Raw genomic sequence first — 22,624 nt, forward strand, 5'->3', positions numbered from 1 at the left:
AAATAATTACTGTACTTACAGGAAGCATTTACATAAGCTCTTTAAAATCTGAAATCTGAACAGTAACACACCACCATAGAAAAAGTCCCAAGATTCACTTGATTTCTTTCAGTAACTTAATGCCACGTGAGAAAGCAGTTTAAAGTGTGAAAAACAGCCATGGCAGGAGTCAGCTCTATTGAAGAAAAAGCCCTTGTGACCTGCCTGGCTCCACTGACCATGTTATTTTTCTTTTTCCCAGGGTTCCCAGACTCTAATCTAAACTAATTGCTATTGACTTCCACTTCTTTCCACTTCTCACACCTGCGATGTTTCTGCAGAGCTGCCTTCTGCAGCTCTGGCCAGTCTGTCCCACAGACGGACGCGTTCCCCTCGGATGAGGTGGAGGCCCTCCAAACCGCACAGCTTCCCATAGCCGGTGGCCCACGCTTCTGGGCTGTTCACCACACTGGTTTGCTTTCAGAGCCTTTTCCAGAGTCGTCTTTCATCCTTTAACCAAATCTCAAAGGCCGTTCTCTACTCCTTCCTCCAGGATTCACCAGTGTCCTTCCCCTGCATGCCCAGGAGCCACAACCTGTAAAGTAGCTTGTAAAGCATCATCAGTGAACAAACTTCAGAAGGTGACTTTTTTTAACATTTTTATTTAATATTTGGATTCCAGCAGTTGTGTAGAATTACGCTTACTGTCACAAATCCAGATATTTTTTTCTGCTGCCAATATACAGATTGCATAGATCATAATTTTGTTCTGCCAGACTGTTGCATGATTTTCTGATTCTTACAGACTGGTTCCTAGGTGATCATTCTTTGCTTTATTTAAACTGGAAAAGTGACAAATCCCAAATCAAGTTGACCAGGAACTCTGGTGCACTTACACCTTGTGTTCTAAAACCTGCATCTTTTCTTCTTGCCTGTGATTAATTTATAATTACTCCAGAGGAAAAAGAAATCATGGCACAGCTAGAGAGAAGTCACAGGTCATCACTGTGCCGAGTAAGAAGGAAAGCAAGCTTTGTGCATCATATTTCCAGAATTTTCCTGGAACATCTACTTTTTGCTTCTGTTTACCTGCAAGGCTTTGGTCCTCCACCTAATATATGTCAGTAGATCAAAAAGATCAGAGCATTTTCCAGGATGCTTTTCAAAAAAGAGCGGTTCACCAAAGAATGCCAATCCCATAGCAAAACATTGTGCAACGCTCTTAAAAGTTATTTTATTAGAGGAAAATGAGCAATTACAAAGCTGCTACTGAGACTGAATACGTAATGCCTTACCAGAAAGTACTACCTAAAGCCGCTGGTACCTCTCAGAGGAACTGGTGGGAATACATCCCTGACCCATAAAAGCAGTGGTCATCCATAGTATCAACTGATAGCCAAGTACCTGCCATGAGGACTGGAGGCCCATCAAACGCGGTCAACAAAATCTTACTTTAATGTTGCTGCCTGTTTGCTAATGCCACTTATGTTTAAACAGGGACTTTATCTTTCACAGGCCATCTTAGCCTTTTTTTTGATTCTTTATTATCTTGCCAAGCTTTAAGGATCCTCAGCTTCCCCTGAGCTTATGAGAGGCTCAGAGGCTCAAAGCTCCACGGGATCACTTAGTCATAAACGAGGCCAGACCACAGAATTCACATCCCATTTTGTTGAGGAGAGACACTGGTAAAGGAATCATCATGGTCCAAGTGGTTGATATGCTAGGCTGTTTGTTTCCTTGCCACATGCAGATTGCACTGCCACATATTGAATTATAGACAGTTATTTTGCTCCATATCGAGATTTTCCATGGATGTCTTCCATCTAAGCCCTTGAAGCAGGGCCATACTTTGACATCAACTGCCAGACTTCACTGGGCATTGGAATCAGACAAGTCCTAACATATAATTTTCCAAAAAATGTGAAAGCCATCTAATGAAAATGTTATACATCATGAAATAAGAATAACTGAAGGTTTATGCTCTCATAAGAATAATTTGTGGGCTGTATCCAACCTAAATATTGGTGCATAGAATATATAACATGGAACAATTAATAATACTTTACTGGATATACATGGTTACCATGGTTTCTGGACATTTGAATTTCTGAATTTAGGTTTTAAAAAAAATGCACAACCCAAAACTTTAATACCATGGATTAAAATTTTTTCCACCCATTTAATATGCTGAATACACAAGGACACTTTTATTTCTCAATATACACTTTATCAAATTCAATAAATTACTATGTTCCCATTTTCATTAGCGGTAGTTATGGAGTTGCAGATGGCTCTTAAAATCAGTCTTTATTTCATTTTCCATGATTTTTTCATGAAGCATGTCTCCTTAGAGATTTCTTCTTCCTTAAACATTTATGTCATGGAACGTTGGGTTGTCAGGAACACTGATGGAATTATTAGTCTTGAGTATACTGCATTGTTTCACATAGATTTCAAATCCAAACCTCACATCACTGTTACTCTTATCCTATATCTTAGAGTAAAATGCACTGATGCCGACAAACTGCTTATTAGCTAGAAAAAAATTAAAAATATTACTTTATGTACATACGTAATAAAATAGTAAACAAATGCTTTCTCAGGTTGCTAGGACATTTCCAAAGCTCTGAAATACCCTGAGCTTCTCTCCTTTTGCCATTCACTGGATCTTTTAGTGCCATGGATATCTATTGCACAGTGCCTGGCATGCCAGGCATAAAACTCCCATGCTTACCTAGCGCAGATATGTGTGCACAAGAGCCAGTGTCTGAACTTTAGCAATAGTGACCACTAAAAAAGCTCAGGGTTATGTTAGGGGAAATTTTTATTTCCCTTCTTAGGAAAAAACGTGATTTTTCAAGTCCAAATCAATCAAATGGGCATTGGACGTGGATATCTGGGGTTAGTACTCTCATTCCCTCTTTTTGTCTGAGCGATTACACCCATATTTCAGATCTATATCTGTTTATCTGATGAATTTCTCAGGAGATTTTTCACATTGTCAGTGTACAGGATATTACAGGATTGATGGGTACACTGTTATTCCTTTGCCTTACTATTTTCACATAGGGCCTATAAGTTGCAATTTAACTCAGAAGTTCCATGAGTTCTGAGCACAGGAGACGCTGTACAAATGCAGAGCAACAGAGAAACCCTGTCTCAAGACCTCATAAACTGAACAGACAAGAGAAAAGCAGAAGGAAAAAAAAAAGTGCTTCCTTATCTTGTACTGGGTGGGAAATGAGGCAGAGATGTAGCTTCTGATAAACTCACTCTCTCTGAGTAGTGTTTAATGCATGGGACTGCATCGGTCAGCATTAGTTAAGGTGGCATGATTCAGAGATTGGCAAGTTTGTGGTAGAACTCGACTGAGCTCCCTGTCCTACACATTAGCCCTCTAATTTTATTTATGACTTCTAACTTCTCTGATGCTGTGTTTCAAAGTATTTAACAAACTATTATGACAGTCAAGGTTGATGCAACAGTAATTTACCTGTTCAAGATTATTCCAGTTAATTATCTCATGGCACCAATACTTGGAAGAGACATTGCCTGGGTAACAGAAGAATCCTCTCTTCTTTTTACAAAAGCTTTAAATCTTTTATGATTTGTTTCATCCCTCATTCAGAGGATTAAGCCACCCCAATATTGTGGTCCAGCATCATTACACTGTATGGTTCCAACTCCTAAATAGTTTTTGAGTTTCCCTTCACAAAAGTCTACCAAAGCCAGACAGAAGAGGAAAATACACATGTCCACATTTAAAAGAGATAGAGAACACACTTTGTTGCTCTTACGCACAGGGTCTCCAGCAACCACAGGCAGTGCGAGTCACATAGAACCACCAGCAGTACAGCAGTAGGAAGCTCATCCTGTCCCCTGCTCAACATGCTCTTCTCATGTTGACCACATACCCGGTCTTGTTCCAGGTCTCCTCAGACACATACTGAGCTGCACACTAAGAACAGACACCAGTGGGGGGAGATTTCTTCCCCCAAAAGGGCTAAAAGAAGTCTTAACAGAGGCTGCCAGCATCACTCTTACCAGACACAAGAGGAGCATCACTGGTCAGAGGACTGTTCTCTTAATAGCTGTCCCTAAATGACGTTTCCTGAAATCATTCCTGAAACCCAAACAGTAAATTGAACAAAAATTCTCTTTAACAATGGCAGACTGCAAATCTACCCCAGCTGTGAACTCAGTTATAGCAATGTATTTCAGGGCGGTGGGTGAACACTCATCAGCAGAAGTATTCAACAGAAGGATACAAAAGGAAACATAAGGGCCAAAACCTCTCAGTGATTGTGTTAGAGCAGTCACTGATACTTGGGGCTAGGATGAAATCAGAAAGCAATGGAACAAAACTGGCACCACAGAAATTAAGTTTAATTTGTGAATAAAATAACCATTTGTTCTACATTTAATCATCTTTTTGGACCCTTAGGAAAAGGGAAATGCTTAAGGCTAAGGAAAATATTTTTAGAGAAAACCAGCAGACCACTTGAGAAGTTTTTCCTTTGATGACACTTAGTCAAAAGAAAGTGAGACTGCAGGCAGCCATTAGAGCTCTCTTCATATTTGCTCCATTACCTTTGAAAGTTTACACGTCCAGCAAGTTCAGTGCAACTGGATTAGACTACACATGCTCACTTGGAGGAGAGGGTTTGGATATTTTTTGAGCTTTTGAGCTGAAAGCATTTGGTTTTGCAAAAAGCTGATAGGATTCTAGGTGCCAAATGTTTCAGTCTGAAATTCATATGTTAATTTTATTTTTATGTTGATTTTAGCAGAACTCTGCAGTCCCAGAAATGGAATCTCTTCCATCAATACCCTTTGTTTAATCTTTTGCTGAAAATACAACATGACATAGAAAGATCCCTATTAGGATTATAAAGTTAGGCTGTGATTAAATGAATCTTGACTTCAGATACATTCCCTTTGCAAAAAAAAAACCCACTTGCTTGATGTTAAATAACAAAGTTATCCACACTAACACTCAAAACAAGGGAGGTCACATTGAATTCCACCTGCATTCAGGGATGCCTTGAGATGTTTCCATCCCCTTTCTTTCGTGCAGCTTTAGAAATACCTGAAGTGTTTCGTTGCACAGCATGCTTTGCTGAATAAGGCTGTGACTGCTCACGCTTCTTTGTTGGATGGGAGTGCTTCACTGAAAGAGGACCTAATTCTCTGCTGATTCTGAATGCAGACGTCTCGGTTGTCTTTTTGAGAAAAGAGAGTGTCATGTCAGGCCAAGTGATGGGGAACATGTCTTCTCAAGGAAACTACCTTCCTGTATGGCTTTCCTGAACACGGAGTCCATGAAGTGATGCGGCTGTACTGTATCTGCCTTTACGGTGGGTGATCTCAAGCTGCAGGTGCGGAGGGGCAGCCTGTTTCAGATGAGCTGCCTGCCATTTGAGGAGGTTCCCGTTGCTGGGGCAGAGGACGTGGCACGGAGCTGTGGGTGTGTAAGGTATACACACAGCTGTGAGGCTGTACAAGGCAAAGGACAACTGTGCAAGTCTCGCGGTCTGTGCCTGAGTCCTGATAGAGCGAATGGCATCAGTTCTGTCCATAGTTTTCACTGTCAGCCCCCGTTCAACGAGGGACACAACTAGGAGAGAACTTAAATAAGCCTTAAATGCATGGAGTAGAAATGATAACACTAAAGTGACAGCAACATAATTTGTAAAGCAAATATAACCCTGCCCCATAGCATATATGAATCAGTTACATATTCTGATTTCAAACTGGGGTTTGTATAATGGAATGCAACAGCGCACAGTCTCAGACCGTGGTGGTTCACTGGTGGATGCCAGGAGCTCCTGGAGCTCTAACTTAAGGCCATGGAAATTAAAGAAGTCCCAGAAGCTTTCACAGGATTATTCCAGCAGTAATTATTATATAAAAAAGAAACCTGAAAGAGGGAGACTGTGCACACATCTCTACTGTGGTCCCACTTTTTCTCATTCAAACTCACAGAAAAATTATTTAGAATCATGAGCCAAAAGCTATGTAAAATCATAGTTCTCATTATTTATTTAATCATTAATTTATTAAAAATTTTTTTATGATCACTTACAACTTCATTCTCCATATGTACTTTGTGAGGACAATTGGAGCTCGAGCTGCCTGGAATGAAGTCTCTCCCACTGGGTATCATATCTTGGACATTTGCTAGTCCCAGAGGTTTTAGTGGGTTTAACAGTATTACCAACTATGCAGTTAAACAGCTTTAAGTTTGATATTTATTGTTTGTATAGCAATCAAAAGCGTATCACTGTATTTACAGACGAATGAGAGGACTAAGTCCCTTGATATATTTTGCATTCTTGCTTGGCAATGATTTAAATTAACAATAAGATGTAAAAGAGGGCATGCTGTTAACTACCTCAAAAAAAAGCATCTCTGTTTTTAGTTCACATCCATTTGCTGTGCATCAGTCTCTGTGTCGGTAAGCAGCTATGGATGGACCCCAGGAATCACACCCTGTTCATCCAGTACACACCTCTTCTTTCCCTCTGACACCTCACAACATTCCTATTCCTTTCAGGGTTTCCAATGATCCTTATCATTGTTCACAAGCCTCTTCCTCACCTTCTCTTCATCCCTCTGATGACTCTTCAGTACGTTATTTGTCTGGCTGATGCACCCTGGTGTTCACCCCACTAACTCATCCTGAAAACCACTCTTAGATTCTTAATTTTTCAACCAATTTGGTGACACAGCCCTCAGTTCCTCTGTTGTTTCCCTTCTTCTGGTACCTTTGTCCTTATCTTCAACTACCTTAAAGTACCTATTTCTTTTAACCCTTTCATTTATCCCAAGGTTTTCCAACGTCAAGACAATGGATGGAAAACTGTCAAGAAGAGATTCTGTTCCTGTTGTGCAAAAGAAGTTCCAAAGCACCCTTCTTACAAAACCCCAATCCAACAAACAAAGCAAACAACCAAAACCCTCCAAAAACATGAGCAGCAGCAGGTTGTCCAAGGACACAGAGTAAAACCACAGAATTAGCAAAAAATATTTTAAATTAATGAAGCTAGTGGCTGCTCAGGCTCCCATAAAATTGATCTCTGGAGGCGTAGATCATGTTGTCCTCAAACGACAGCAAAGAAAAAGGAACGGAAAAGCCCTCTACTTCTCCAAACAGTGATTTTTCAGCATTAAGAGTAAAGATAGAGATTTTGGGAGGAGAAGGTTTTGAGAAATAAGTTCTAATATTAAAGTGACCTGAAAATAGTATTGAGCAATGTAGCGTGCTTCAAGAGCAGATTTCTTTAGAAGAGAGTTGGAAAAGATGTCAGCTGCAGGTCGTTTCTTGAGTTCCCACTTGCACAAATTCAATAGCGATTAGAAAGAAAAGAAAGAAGAAAAAAAAAAAAAAGAGGAACAGCATTATTGCATCTTCTGTGCCAAAGTGACACTGCGGCATTACAAAAACGTGGCTGGCATTACAAACTTGCCAACTTTGGCCATCTAGTGGCATCTTTTTCGCTACGAAAAATAACAAAATAAACAGTTACTACCCATCTCTATTTTTAAGATAAACAAACCCCACAACAGCGCATGTATGTCAAGAAACGTGCCTGGAGCTACGTGATTCTGGCCGCCTTATCAACGCTGCGGCGCGGGAGAAAGTTGTGGATGTTTCAACGCTCTGCAGCCCGGTGTGCCCCAGCGCAAACGTGCGGTGTTCTCGCATGGGGATGTGTCAGCCTGGGTGGCTTTGCCAAGCACGAGCGACAGCTCGGGGCCAGGTCGGCGGGTGGGTTGCCTTAGGTACGACTTGCTGCCTCGTGGTGCGAGGTAAATGCTTTATGCTGGTATTGAGGGACGCAGCAGCAAGGCAGTGGTCATCCCTGTTGTGTTTTGCTATTGAAGAGGCGACTTCGGAGCAGAAATGACGGCGGTGGAAGAAATTCTCTGGGCCTAGCGGCGGGTCCTGCAGCACCCGTGCACCCGGGGATCTGACAGGGAGCCCTTTGCGCCGTGAGGCGTTTCGGCCGCCCCAGTCGCGGGCTCCCCACAAGCCCAGGTTTCCCCGGAGCTCTTCGGTGAAGGCAGACGGGGCCCCAGCCACCCCCACGGCCCCTTTTCCTTCCAGGCTGTGTGATTTAAAGCCCCCCGAGCCAGGAAAAAACCCCGTGGCCCCAGGTCCGGGGTGGCTGTTCAGCGTTTACCCTGAGGCACCGCGGGCCGGGCTGGACACCAGACACCCGAGATGGCGGGAAGCGAGCAGCCTCCCCCCTGAGGAGCCCGGCCCGGGTCAGGGCTGACCGCCCCGGCCTAGCGTAGCTCCTCCGAGCGGCGGCGGGCGTGGCCGGCCCCGGAACTGCCTTTCCCGAGCCGCGGGGCCCCGGCGGAGCCCGGCGGTACGGACCGGCGGTACAGGCCGCAGAGCGGCGCTTCCTGCGGCAGGAGGCGCTGGTGCAGGGCCGGGCCGCGGCTCGGTGGGTTCAGCGGTTGCCCGGTGCTCGGATCGCCCGGCCGTCTGTCTGCAGCCCGGCCATGCAGCGCTTCACGGTGAACATCAAGCTGCCGGCGCGGACGCTGACGGGGGCCCTCAGCGCGCCGAACAGGGGGGCGGCGGACTGGTGAGGGGCCGGGCCGCGGGGCCTGGGGGGCGGTGGACGGTGTGGTGGGCTCGGGGAGGGTTGAGGGGCGGCTGAGGCGGCCGCCGGGTCTCGTCCGCTGCCCTTCCCTCGGCAGGGAGCTGCTGCTGCCCGGCTCTCGAGGAAGAACGAAGCCGTGGCCGTAGATGAGCGTGGGCTAGTCCCTGCTGGCAATGGCATTGGCTTCTCTGGGCAGGGGTCTTGCTGGTGCAGGTGAGCTGCAGGGGTCAGAGCAGCTTCTTCTGGTGTCTGTTCCCCTGACTTGATGTACAAAGCCAGTACATATGTTGGGTTTTTGTATTCATTGCTCTGAACGATGAGTTCACCCAGCTGTGCTGTAAAGCACTACCCTAATACTGCTGAATCTTAGGGAGAGAACATAAATGAGCTGAACCGAGTTGTTCTTTTAAAACTGTGGCTTTTAGGTTTGTTGGCTTGCAAGGCAGCGAACACTGCAGTTCCCTGAAGTTTTTAGTTTGAAACTTAGTTTTTCCTCCTTTGTCCCCACATGCTTGGTGTTCACCACAGCTTTATAATTGTCATCAGTGGCCGCATCAACCTCTCCTGAAGTCAGAAAAGCCTCAGCAGATTTTCACTATTACTGTAACAATTATTCACATCCTCCTTTTTTGCCTTTTTTTTTTTTTAAAAAAAAAAAAGGCAATTATACAATTGCAAATATATTGCTTACCTGCATGCTTATATAAAAAATTTGGGAATGCTCTTCATGAATTCCTATGTGAAGTCTTAAATTTACAGAAGAGGAGTTTTATAGGTAATTTGCAGTGGCTTAGGGTTCCATCAGCAAGTGGTTCAGCAGACAGTGCAGCAGTGGCATTTTATAATGCTTTTGAGTTTTATATTATTAAATAATTTTTACTGCTTGATGTTTGTGTTTAGTAGCATGCATTCAACTCGCCAAAAAAAGCCTCATTCTTGATGTGAAATGCTTTTTGTTCTTTTTTCTTGTTTGATGATGATGATATATGCTTTTCTAGGGGCTGGCAAGGTTTGATTGCATATGGATGTCATTCTCTTGTGCTGATAGTTGATGCCAATACTGCTCAGACTTTACAGGTTTTGGAAAGACACAAAGCTAGTGTTGTCAAGGTGAGACGTACATGTTTTTAATGTATATTACTTGATTCTGGTATATATATTATTTTTCTAAAACACTGTAAATACTTGACATTCTGTTGCACTTGATTTTCACATAAATTCTGTTGTAAAATACCCGTATTTTACGTGACCTCTTTTACAGCTAAATCAACCCATACGTGCTGGAATTTGAGCTGAGGTTGATGTATACCTTTGTAGAATGCATGGAATATACAGAAGCGTTTGGTAGTGTTATAGAGCGCAGACAGAAATGTTTCTAAGAAAGCTCTTAGCATGACAGAATTTCAAATGAACATTACAAAATATCAGATGAATCTCTTTGTTGATGCCCTTGCTGATCTTTCCTGTTGTGGGGGTAACCAGTATAGCATTCCACTAGAAATTTTTAGTAGTTTTTACTTCTGTTCCTATCTATAGAAAAGGAACAACAGCAGACAAACCCAAACATTTATTTTAGCGATAAAAAAATGGCTAAAATTTAAGCTTAAGTGTAGGGTACCTGTACTTTCCTTTGAAGGTTCTTGACTTGAAATTGCGGAGCATTTGACATTGGGTCAAGTCTGGAACAGGATGTATTTCTTTGATACATCATTTCTTTGACTGTGGAGAATGACTGATTCAGTCAGGGTTTATCGGAGCGTTTGGCTGGCAGATGTAATGTTTGACAGTCCCTAGCCCAAATGCTATATTAGAAGGCAGTCAGTAATTTATGAAGAAAAACAGATTTTTAAATAGGGAGATTTTGGTGGTTTTTTGTAGTAAAAGAAGAAGTTTGAATATGCCTTCTGGAAATTGCACGCTATTTTTTCCCCATGTGTAATTTCCTTTAAATAAGCCATCTTCATATAGATGCACTAATACTATATCACAAAGGCCACTTTGGTATTTTAAAATTAAACACAATTATTTTGTCTTTGGGTTTGATAATTTACTGACTTCTGCGACATCATGTTCTGATGATGTCTTTCTGCATACTGAAGAGCTTCAATTTTTTTGGTGAATTGTTTTAAAATTTCAGTACATTCAGTAGTTACACAGGTGGTGGTGTTTATGTATCTTTATATAGTATAATGTATTTCTGTGCTACAGAGTCCAGGTGCGCTTTTTTATAATAATAAACAAACTGTTCCTATCCTGGGTGAAAATACGGGGTAGGGCAAAACTGTTACAGATCCATACAAGATCTTGGCCAGGAGCCATATAGATAATGATACTGTAGCATTTAAAAATGGTCGTAAGGTTTAGGAATTAGTTTTGCTTGATTAGAGAGAATTTTGAAACTGACTGGCAAAAAGGAAGGTAGAAGGGTTAGGTTTCAAAATACATACTTTATGTCATTTTTTGAGACTTGTGTGCTGTGACATGTTTAATAATAATGCTAAAATGTACAAAAGACCGGAAACTGATTTCTTCCAGCATGTTTGTATACTTGCCCAAATCTTTCACTGAATTTTGAGGATTGTCAGAGTTGCCCAAACATTGCTGTCAGCTTAGAGCTTGTGCTGCTGATATGAATAATCTCTCTGGGGACAAATGTGAGGCAATTTACCTGACTCTCAATAAGGAGAGGTTATTTCTGTTATCTCAGAGCAAAGGTATGTACACAACAGCAACCATGGAGCAAGCGGCACTCCGTTAATCAATACCTTTGCTTTCCTTTTGGCAATTTGTTTGGGTAAGCTTATCCTTAGCCTCAGTTGTCTTCAGGCAACCCTTTAAAATGAATAAATCAATTCCAATGTCTATAATTGTGTAAAAAAAAAAAATAGAAAATGTACGTGGTACAGAGGTAGCAGCTATAATGATGACTCTGCTTTAAAATTTCCACTTAGGTTAGATAAGAAGTTGTAGCAAAATTAGTTTTTGATCTATCTAGTGATAGCGTTTTAGCGTGCTTCAGTTACATTCGCTAGCTTTGAGAAGTAACATTATTTCAGTAGGAAACCAAATGCTGAAATCCAAATAGTTTTTATGTAATTTATAAGATAATTTTTCAAAATCACTATCTGGTGCTTTATTAACAGAAATAGACTGTAAGAAAATGACAAATTTATGAGGAGGAAAAATGAAGAGAAGTTCTGTTCTGCTTTAAGAAGTAGACATTTGTCCTGGTTTCAGCTGGGATAGAGTCAATTTTCTTTCTAGTAGTTGGTATAGTGTTATGTTTTGGTTTTATTATGAGAAGAATGTTGATAGCACCCTGATGTTTTCAGTTGTTGCTAAGTAGTATTTAGACTAAGTCAAGGATTTTTCAGCTTCTGATGCCCAGCCAGCCGGAAGTCTGGAGGGGCACAAGGAGTTGGGAGGGGACACAGCCAGGGCAGCTGACCCAAACTGGCCAAAGGGATGTTCCATACCATGTGACGTCATGCCCAGTATATAAACTGGGGGTGGTTGGCCTGGGGGGAATCGGTGCTCGGGAACTAACTGGGTATAGGTCAGTGAGTGGTGAGCAATTGCATTGTGTATCACTTGTTTTGTCGGTTCCAGTCCTTTTATTATTATTGTAATTTCATTATTATTATTATTATTATCATAATTTTTATTGTTTTCTTCCTTTCTGTCCTGTTACACTGTCTTTGTCTTGACCCATGAGTTCTACTTTTTTTTTTTCTCTCATTCTCTCCCCCATCCCACTGGGTGGGGGGCGTGAGTGAGCAGCTGCATGGTACTTAGTTGCTGGCTGGGGTTAAAGCATGACAGTCCTTTTTGGCACCCAACGTGGGGCATGAAGGGTTGAGATAACAGATCTGACCAGAGCGTGTTAAAACAAATTTGTTACAAGCATTCATTATGTTAGTTTAATAGTCACTGGGTGGTCACAATGTTGATTTATTGACTCTTAGAGTTGTGGCGCTCATTTTTAGTTATGTATCACCTCACTTGCTGTATATAGTCCCTGTGCTGCTGCTTATCATCTGTGGGAGGTGGATTAAGGTTTTTGCTTTGATGTACACTGTAACACTGTTATGGTATGATATGGTATGATAAAATTATCGGTTGTGGGACTAATCCGGTATTTGTACTCATCATTGTTGTCTAATGTATACTTCGGGAGCCATCTGTGGGAAACTATTAATAATTACACCCTTTTCCTTTTCTCCTCAGAGCGCCAATCTTTGGGTGAAACACCTTTCTTCCCCTTCCCCTTCTCCTCCAGGCTAATTACAATAGCGTCTGAGAATTTTGAAAATTTTGAGTATCCTTGGGATGTTGAAGCTGGCATGATCCTATTGCTAGGAACTAGCATGCTCCTGAATGTGGTTCAGGTCTTGTTTAGGGTTAAACAACTATTTAAGAATATCACCCAGAGATCTTCCCTGAGGCAGGCTGTGTGGGATAGTATGAGCAAATGCCTAGGGTGGTGGGCACCTCCAGCATTTTGGAACTTCACCCTTGAACAAGTGCAGAATTCTGAAAAACTAGTGGAACATTTGGAAAAAGTATGATGTCACCCTGGCAATTCCAGGGAGACACAAATCACTGCAATGTGCTGGGGCCTGGCCCATGCCTACTGAGCCATGTTCAATGCTGTTCAGTACCCTCAAGGGGAAGAGAAGGTCTCTAGATCTGACAACAAAATGACAGGCACTGCGGCCACTCCAGCTCCAGCAACAGGCACTACAGCTGAACCAGAGAACCAACCCCTGCCAGTATCAGTTGCCCCCATATAGAAGAAGAAATATACAAAAAAATCAGTTCACTTAGTGAGGGATGAAGATGAACCAGGGTCATCACGAGAGCAGGAGGAAGAGGCAGAACCAGAGGTAATCTCCTGATCCCTATCCCTGAGTGAGTTGTGGGATATTGTGAAAACATTTCAGCCATCGTCCAGGTGAGCACATTATCACCTGGCTGCTCCGATGCTGGGACAATGGGGCTAGTAGCCTGGAATTAGAGGGTAGGGAAGCCAAGCAGCTGGGATCGCTTTCTAGGGAAAGTGGCATTGACAAGGCAATTGGAAAAGGGACACAAGCCCTCATCTAGCTTCTGGAGGTGGCTCCTGTCAAGCATGAAGTAAAGGTACCCCTTCAAGGAACATGTTCCATATCAACCAGGCAAGTGGACCACTATGGAAAGAGGTATCCAGTACCTGAGGGACTTAGCCATGCTAGACACGATTTATTATGACTTGGACAACCCACAATTACCCAGAGGTCCAGACGAAGTCCAATGCACATGATGCATGTGGTGGAAGTTTGTACGGAGCGCAACATCATCGTATGCCAACCCATTGGCAGTACTGACCTGGAAGGATGAAGAGGCACCAACGGTGGATGAAATGACTCGCCAGCTCCAGCAATATGAAGAAAACCTCTTTTCCTCCCTACGAGCCTGCATCTCGGCTGTGGAGAAGCTGTCCTGGGTTTTCCAGCAATTCAAAGAGGATGTGTCCTACTCCTCACCTGTACGGACCAGTATCTCAGCTATTAGGAGTGAGTGTTCCTCTGCCCAAGAGAGAGAATATAGAAAGTACACACCACGAGGTGCCCTGTGGTTTTGTGTGACCACAGAGAGGACGTGAGGGAGTGGGATGGAAAACCTACCTCAGTCGTAGATGGACGGGTACGTGAGTTGTGAGGGGAAAAAATAACCACAAAAGGGGATTCTTCCAGGAGAAATGCCACTCCAGTGTCCAAACAGAGTAGAAGGTCTGATCATATTTCTGATCCTGACACAGCCAGGACAGCTGACCTAAACTGTCCAAAGGGATATTCCATACCATATGACATCATGCCCAGTATATAAACTGGGGGGAGTTGGCCTGGGAGGAATTGCTGCCTGGGAACTAACTGGGCATTGCTTAGCAAGTGGTGAGCATTGCATTGTGCATCACTTGTTTTCTGTGTTCCAATTCTTTTATTATTATTAGTCATTTTATTATTATTGTTATTATAATTATTTTCTTCCTTTCTGTCCTGTTAAACTGTCTTTATCTCAACCCATGAGTTTTACTTTTTTTTTCCCCCCTCTGATTCTCTTCCCCATCCCACTGGGTCGGGGGAGTGAGTGAGTGGCTGCTTGGTGCTTAGTTGCTGGCTGGGGTTAAACCGCGACTACATTATGAGGCCATGATCATTGCAGATACCTATATGTGCATTTGTAAGAAATTTTCTTCAATTCCTAACTGACATTTTTTTGTTGTTTTTAAATGCTAAGAGCATAGATAAGCTGGAAGGGATCTGTAAGAAGTCTGCTGTGTAGAGGTTCACACCAGCAAACTCAGTCTACAGGGGATCTTCCCCAAAATCCCTGCATCAGATTTGAAAAATTTCAAAACACACCACTATCTACAATAAGAAAGCAAAGAGAAAAGCTATTGTTTCATAATACTTCTATAGTCTGTTTAACTACTTTTCTTTAAATACTTCCTGGCCCTTGGCTGTTGTAACAGTGTCTGGAATAGGTAATGGTTTTAGTGAAAATGGATCCATGTTAGTTGTCCGTATGTCCAGATGGTGTTTGTGGGATACCGATAACTTTGTATGGAGTGGATTATATCTGATATTTTTTTTTTTTGTACCTTTACAAAGAGTAGTTGAAAGAGTATTTTTACGAAATAAAATGTAATTACAGGAGCAATTTTTTGATTGAGGATTGAAATTTCATTTGTGCCTGTTCTGATATGCTAATAAACAGTGATAATAAAGTTCTTTTAATCAGGTGAGATAGACTGTGAAAATTAAAAACTATTTCAACTCTGTTTCCTGTTTCTGACCAACTCTTCTGTATTTTGAAGTCAGGGTAGAGAGGCAGGGACCAGTACAGTAAGAAAATAATTTCTTTTAGCAGAGGGATCAGGTCATGTGTGGGGACTTTGCTGGAGCAGTGCAACTACAGTGCGTAAAGAAGGCTTATGGTCTTAGAAAGCCACATGAGCTCTGGTTGAGACTGGCTGTGTTAAAGGTCTCCTTTTTGTTGTTCATAGCTTGGTGACAAGTCCTCCCTTGGGAAATGATGCTTTCCAGGCTTGGAATTTGCTTCAAAGTAATACATATTTCACTGAAGAAGAAACAGCTTTGCAGTTTTCTATAATTACTTTTTTTTAATAGCTACATAGCTACATGCAGGTATCCTCATGGGTAATATTTTTGAACAGCAGGGAAGCAGGAATTGCAACACTGAAATTTGAAGGTAGAGGAGAGTCTCCCAAGAATTCTTTGTTATTCTGGTAGAAACACACTTTGGGTTTATAGCTAGAGCTCTTTGAAGATTGCTTGCTCTACATGTTTAATGTTTGTTTAATTTATTCAGCTAGGCTTTTGAGATGCATCCTGGTCACACCTCTGAGAGGGGTAGCACAAAGGTGGCTACAGTCTTCTGAATGCTGTTATAAATCTAATTCATGTTGCAAAGTTAGTGGTGCTAATGATAATTCTATTTCTTTTAATGTCTTGCTTTCAATATCTGCAAAAAGTGTTGTGTTTGGCCTCATCCTTTCTCTGTCGCGTACTATGACAGAACACAGCTAGCTAGCTACAATATCATTTTTGTAGCAGGTAAATTCCCTTTAGCTTAGCGTTAAGGTTTCTCTATTCTGTTAGTATCTTCAGCCTCTTTTAGGGGCAGAAGTTTGCCTTTAAAGCAGATAGCAAAACAAGTCCATATTGAATAGATAAGGACGGAGCCAGTGTTATCTCTTTATAATTTCTGGAGAATTGTAGACAGAATGTTTCAAATTTCAAGACGTGTAGTTTTTGTAAGTATCACCAACTGGCAAGCCTGTGCAGCTTGAAATCCCAAGCCAGGAAGTGGTATGTGGAAATCAGCAGTGGCAACGTGCTGAAAAGGATGAAAAAGATAGCAAATGTCAGCAATAGCTGAACAAGAGGCAACGCATAGATGAAAAACTAACCTTCCGTCCTCCCCAACACCATAATATACTTGTATTTGACAGATTAGGAAAATGACATGTTTTAAGATGTATATAAAAGTTCGGTGGTAAACTTTTGTTTGTTTGGAAATCAGTGGGTATAGGTTTGCGGATGCCCACAGAACCTTAAACGTTGCCATTGAGATTCTTCTAAATATTTGAGTAAACTTTTTACATATATATATATAGCATATATTTATGGATTGTTGTAGTTACCTTCAGGAACAAGGACTGTTGATTTATGTAATTTGAAAATATCAATCATGCAGTCATGCAGCACAATTGCAACATACCTTAAATATGCATGGTGGATCGTAGGTTAAAGGTATGTCTACACAGATGCTATTAACATTAGCTATTACTATGCTTTTTTGTTATTTGTTTATCCACCTGAAAATATGAAGTATGGTGTCTTTGTTATATATGTTTGCCTCCTTTGACCAATTATCATCTGTATCTTCAGGTTAAATGGGCTAAAGAAAATTACCATCACAATATTGGCTCTCCATATTCTTTACGTTTAGCTTCTGCTGATGTTACTGGAAAAATAATTGTATGGGATGTGGCAACAGGAACAGCTCGCTGTGAAATACAAGAACATGCAAAACCAATTCAAGGTAATGATAGTGCATGATGTTTGCATGGAAGTTACTTTGTGGAGCATTGTGTACAAATCCATCACATAGGTTTTGTAAACTATGCTCAGTTCTGCCATTGAATTTTACTGTTGCGATTACTAGCCTTCTGTATGTTTGTTTACTTATTTTATGTGTAAATGTAAGATTTACTGTCTCCCAGAGGGATGCTGTGAGATATAATTCATTACGGTAATATTTTCCAAGATCTTCTGACAAAAAAGTTAGAATCTATTTTTATTAATGTTATTGATTGAAATAATAATATTTACAGTGTCAAGTGCATCTTCCTGCTTTTGAATTGCGGATGTAGTGCAGTTTGCATTGCACCTGCATGTTAATGCCATCTGTAGTGGTGTAGTACTTTAACAGTTATGACATTGCTGTAAGTTAAGAGTTTTGATTATGTACATATACTTTGATAATTATTTAGGTAGTTCATTATATAGCTAATTCTGATCAAATATGCTAGCAAGATAACATACATTTGCAATATAACTAAAGAGAAGGGTTTTTTGAAAATCTGTGCAGTTGTCTGATTCACAGCAGCAGGGAGGCTTTTCTATGCGTAGCAATATTAAAAGTGCAATGGAGAAAGAACAAGATACCGTGTAAATTTTAGTGTAGAAGACAATTGTAAATAAGGTAGGTTTCACATAGAGTTGGTAGTATGAGGTCTTGAAACTGAGTATGACACATGAATTAGGTTTCAAGTGTAATTAAGTGGACATAAATGGTAAGAGTTAACACAGTCAAGAGAAAGAGGAAATTTTGAGATGGTATAAATAACTGGTGCTGGCTTTTATTTGAGGAAGTTAGCGGTGGTATTTGCTGCTTTTGATTCTGTTCTGTGGGTGGTAGCCCAGTGCAGCTGAGAAGGTCTTAAAAATACCCAGTAAACTCTACCCCAAGAGTTCTGGGCAGCTGGATATTTGAAGACTCTTTATGCCATTACCAGAGAAAAAAATCATGATCTCATTCAGGAATTTCACAAGTCTCTGGGGAAAGTGAAAAACAAAAGCAAAACCCAACCAACCAGCCAAAATCCCACAAAAAAACCCCGAACAAACAAAGAAAGCCTGGAGAAAGGAGCTATGCATTTATGATGATGTAAGCTATAGAAGTTTTATGTTTGCTTGTGCTAGAGGGAGAAATGTCTAGAAGCCTGGCATAGAGGTCAGTACTATCTTAATTGGCCTGATGAAGGAGAGAGAATGGAAAATGTAGCCACTGGCCAGGTATAACACAATTAAGAGATATTGGAAAGGAATAATGAAGTGTCTTTATCCTTGCTTCTTTTTGTGCTCATCTATTAGTAAGGTGTCATCCATCAAATGCTCCCTTTCATTAGGTAGCATCTTGTACTTTGTCAATGAAAAAGTTAAGGTAGTGGTTAGGACTCAGAAGGAGGGACTCAAAAGATCTAGGCTTCATTGCTTGGTGCATCACACGCTCGGTATCAGTTTTACTATTGCTTTAATAGGTGCAGTTTGTAGCTGATAGTAGTACTCTCCTACTATTGTAAAACTTGGGGTTTTGCTTCTAATTACTTGTGGTAGGCACTCTTTTGTCTATTGGCACCACCCCTAACAGAGCTGACCAGGAGCTGACTGGCTAGGCTGGTGGAATCTGGTTAGCTTTGTGGCCGTGGTCCTGTGGCCGGTCCGCTTCCAGTACCTGAGCAGATGCTGCCAGTGGACTGCTTCCAGCATCAGACTGGTTCTTTCAGAATTAGCTGGGAGGGATAACTCCCCAAGTACAGCAGCATCTACATGCTCTGCTGCATGTTCTGGATTTTTGTTCATTGCTACTGCTGTCCACGCTAGCGATATGTCTACAAATTATTTCTGAAGTAAAATTTAGAACACTTCCCGCCCCCACCAAGAAACTACCATAATGGCTTTCTAACAATAATTCATAGTTATTTGGACTATTTTAAAAGCTTGTGATGATGCTTGTGTTATATGTGGGGGTTTTTTATTTTCAATTCTGTTGTTTGAAAGCCCACTTATGAAATCAAGTTGTTTGGCTTTTGTTATTATTCTGTTTTTATAAATCCTGTGAAAGTAGATACAGTATTGTAAGTCTGATAGTAGGACACTGAAAATTTGTTATATTGACTGCAGTTAATTTTACTAGTTTTATTCCTTTTTGTGTGTTTGTTATAAGTTGCATTATATTTACTCCTGACACCAATTCACTGAATGTTTGGTGGAGTTTTGACCGTGCCATTTGAAGATTTCTGCAGGTTTTCAGTTGCAATGAAGGCTTTCCAATCTGCTGGGTGAGAAAAAAAGTTAATAAGCAACAGAATTAAAATTCTGTTCTGGTCTCAGTCCCTGATTTGATTCAGCAATAACCTCTAACAAAAGCAGCTTCTTTTCCTTTCCATCTGTTTGAGGCCTCTGGCTTTTTACAAGCCTGTAAAAAATGGTGCAAATACAGAGATCTGAGCACCAGAGTGATCTGCTGGTTCTCTGTGTTATCTGCAAGAGCTTTGTAGGGTAACAGCTGGAGCCTCACTGTTTCAATGAGGAGAAACGTGGTGCATCAGTGGAAGGCACTCTTCTTTATTTGATCCAAACTCTGCATTCAGCTGAGAAGGAGTTAACCTTTTGTTAACTTACAGTGTAACTGATTAGGACACACATGGCTGGATTCTGCCCCCCCCCCCCCCCCCCCCCCCCCCGAAACCCAGGGAGAAGCACTTACTAGCTCTGAAAAAGCTGTACTGATAAAACAAGAACGGCTGAGGAAGGAATTTTTTTTCAGCATCTTAATGTGTATGAATGTGGTGTAGAAGCTGTGACTTAGTGAGGTCACGCAGTGAGTGGTAGGAGCTGGACTGGGGGCACTTCATCCATTGCCTGCCTGACCCTTTCTATTGTCTAAAACATTGACCCACGGACCATATAGGTAGCTCTAATACCAGCTTCTTTCAAGTAACTGAGGTGTCTCTCTGTTCTTATTGACAGAAAACATAGTCTTTTATGTCCGTTTATATTAAATGGTTCAATGATGCCCAGCCGTGATGATTGGCAACCATACCTCTTCAGACTGACCCTAGTATTTAAGCACTGTATGTGTATTCTTGATTGTGTGTTACAGTCAGTTTCATTTTACTCTTGAACTTGCGACTGTTTAAAAAGTATTTGAAGTGGAGAAGACCTTTGTTTCCAGGTTCAATACTGATATTGTCTCAAATATTAATTTGGGGTGGTGTTATTTTTCATGGTGTCACCCCAAATATTAATTGGGATGGTGTGTGGTTCTTTTCATTTTGATTTTACAGTGGTTCTGTACAGTATGGTATGTTGTTTCAGATAGAAATTCACTGGCTGAAAAGATCTGAGTTCTTCAGATAGGATGTGGCTTGTGCGTGTCTGTGTGGACGTGTGTAACTCAGTTTATTGCTGCTTGTTAAAAACATAAATTCAGTCCATAAAAGGAACTTATTTTTTAGAATTGTGAAATAGAAGCATCTTGTTACTAACAAGTCACTATTCATTTCTTTAAAGATGAGGTATTATAGAAGAATAGTTTTAAAATAGAACAAAATTTTTTTTGAAAAGTCACTGTTCCTTCTTTCTTTTGACAGATATGCAGTGGTTGTGGAATCAAGATGCTTCTAGAGATTTACTGCTTGCAGTTCACCCACCTAACTATATTGTGCTGTGGAATGCAGACACGGGCACCAAACTTTGGAAGAAAAGTTATGCTGAAAATATCCTGTCTTTTTCATTTGACCCCTTTGATCCATCACACTTAGCTTGTAAGTTTGTATGTATAAAATAGTGTGACCTGAATGTGTGTGACCAGGAAAAAAATGTTAAACTAAAATGTTAATATTGAGATTAAAAGTAATGGATTGGAGAGACTCAACATTTATTTGATTCAACATCACAAATGCCAAGAAGTCTCAAAAAAGACGAGGAGTCTTTGGCCAATATGGAATCTTCTAAAATAAGATGCCATTGTGTGGGGGGAAGGGAAAAGTAGGCACGAGTAGAGAAGTTAGAGATCTGAAAAGAAATGTCTGAGACTTTACAAAAGACAGTGTAAAGTGTGTAGATAGGGGTAGGGAGCTGGAGGAAGCCAAGTATAGAGAGCCCTGTTAAACCGCCATAAAAAGCTATAAAAGGATGGATGCTGAGGGAGAATCCAGTGAGATGAGTAGACTAAGAATAAACATTATTTTCAACAGAAAGGAATTTTTTTTAAAGGAATAAAGTGTGAGCATCAGTTTCAGAAGCAATTCATATGTCAAGGGGGATGTAGTGCAGATTTATTCACGTTTTAGCAGAAAGAAACTAAGAGAAATAACAGAGTCACCATTTCATTCTTTAATTTCTGACCTGTAATGAGACAGTGCAGTTTCCAGGCTTTGTAGGTGTTTTGGGGTTTTTTTCTGCCATACCATTCAACCTTCTATAATCAGGTAGTAAAATCTTAGCTACATCTTTACAGCTTAGCTGAATCTTTATGCTGCAACATAAATAATGTGAGTTAATGATTCTCTGAGCCATGCTCTGCATGAGAACAAAAAATGGTGATACAGCCAATGTGAGCAACCCTGCCTTCTATTTGCATTGTGAAGCTTTAAGAAAAATAGTTGATGAGAGAGAGTAACTGTTCTGAACAACCAAGAGGTTTCTGCCAGTAATCTCCATGGTATTTTTTTAGTGTCAATTTTGAAAAATTGAGTTGTGTGGATATTAATTAATTGTAATGTACCATCTGCTGCTCTTTCAGTAGAAGGTACTGGTTGTCTAGAATTACGAGTTTTCTACCTAATACAGTATTATTAAAGTTATTAGCATTTCTCCCCACCAAAATTTCATTACAATGGAATGCCACAATCAAATTGCAGATTGTATTTTGCTATAATAAAAATTGTTTTTCTTGGTACAGTGCTCACCAGTGAAGGAATAGTCTTCATCTCTGACTTCTCTCCTTCCAAAGCTCCTGCCAGCTCAGGAAAGAAAGTTTACATCTCTAGTCCCCATTCCAGTCCTTCTCACAACAAGTTGGCTGCTGCTACGGGGGCCAAAAAGGCCCTCGATAAAGTAAAAATCTTAATCAGTAATGAAAAACCAAGGTAGGTTGCAAATATTTCTTCTCAGATAATGTTTTGTATATCTATATATTTTATAGATATAATTGGGTTGAAGCCTGTAAGGTAATTAGTTTAAAAAAAGAAAATTCATTGGGGTGGGCAGATAGGTGGATAGCTCATATGAGGACATTATTTAAGAATATAACATTGAGAGTCATTCATCCAGTTCTGTTCATAAAAACAGCCTGTTCATAAAAACAGCCATATCATCCCAGCATGTTTTATACAAGTTAATGATATAATGTTCTCCCTTCACTAACAGATTTTCATGCAGGTGTAAATT

At 40.8% G+C, this 22,624-nt stretch overlaps 1 protein-coding gene across 6 annotated transcripts in view; it reads left to right on the forward strand.

Annotated features, from left to right (window-relative positions):
• The first annotated feature begins 8,405 nt into the window (after positions 1–8,405).
• WDR11 (WD repeat domain 11) overlaps positions 8,406–22,624 on the forward strand; it is a 50,554-nt gene continuing 36,335 nt past the window's right edge. For 5 of the 6 annotated variants that reach the window (XM_049809542.1, XM_049809543.1, XM_049809544.1 and 2 more), the window contains exons 1-5: positions 8,406–8,579; positions 9,596–9,707; positions 17,054–17,207; positions 20,824–20,997; positions 22,137–22,323. In XM_049809542.1, the coding sequence (XP_049665499.1) occupies positions 8,494–8,579; positions 9,596–9,707; positions 17,054–17,207; positions 20,824–20,997; positions 22,137–22,323 (713 nt within the window). In that variant the 5' untranslated portion in view covers positions 8,406–8,493. Of the gene's footprint in view, positions 8,580–9,595; positions 9,708–17,053; positions 17,208–20,823; positions 20,998–22,136; positions 22,324–22,624 lie in introns of those variants that run through there. The other variant, XM_049809546.1, reaches the window with a different exon arrangement.

This window comes from Accipiter gentilis, chromosome 9 (genome assembly GCF_929443795.1).
Source record: "Accipiter gentilis chromosome 9, bAccGen1.1, whole genome shotgun sequence".
NCBI lineage: Eukaryota > Metazoa > Chordata > Aves > Accipitriformes > Accipitridae > Astur > Astur gentilis.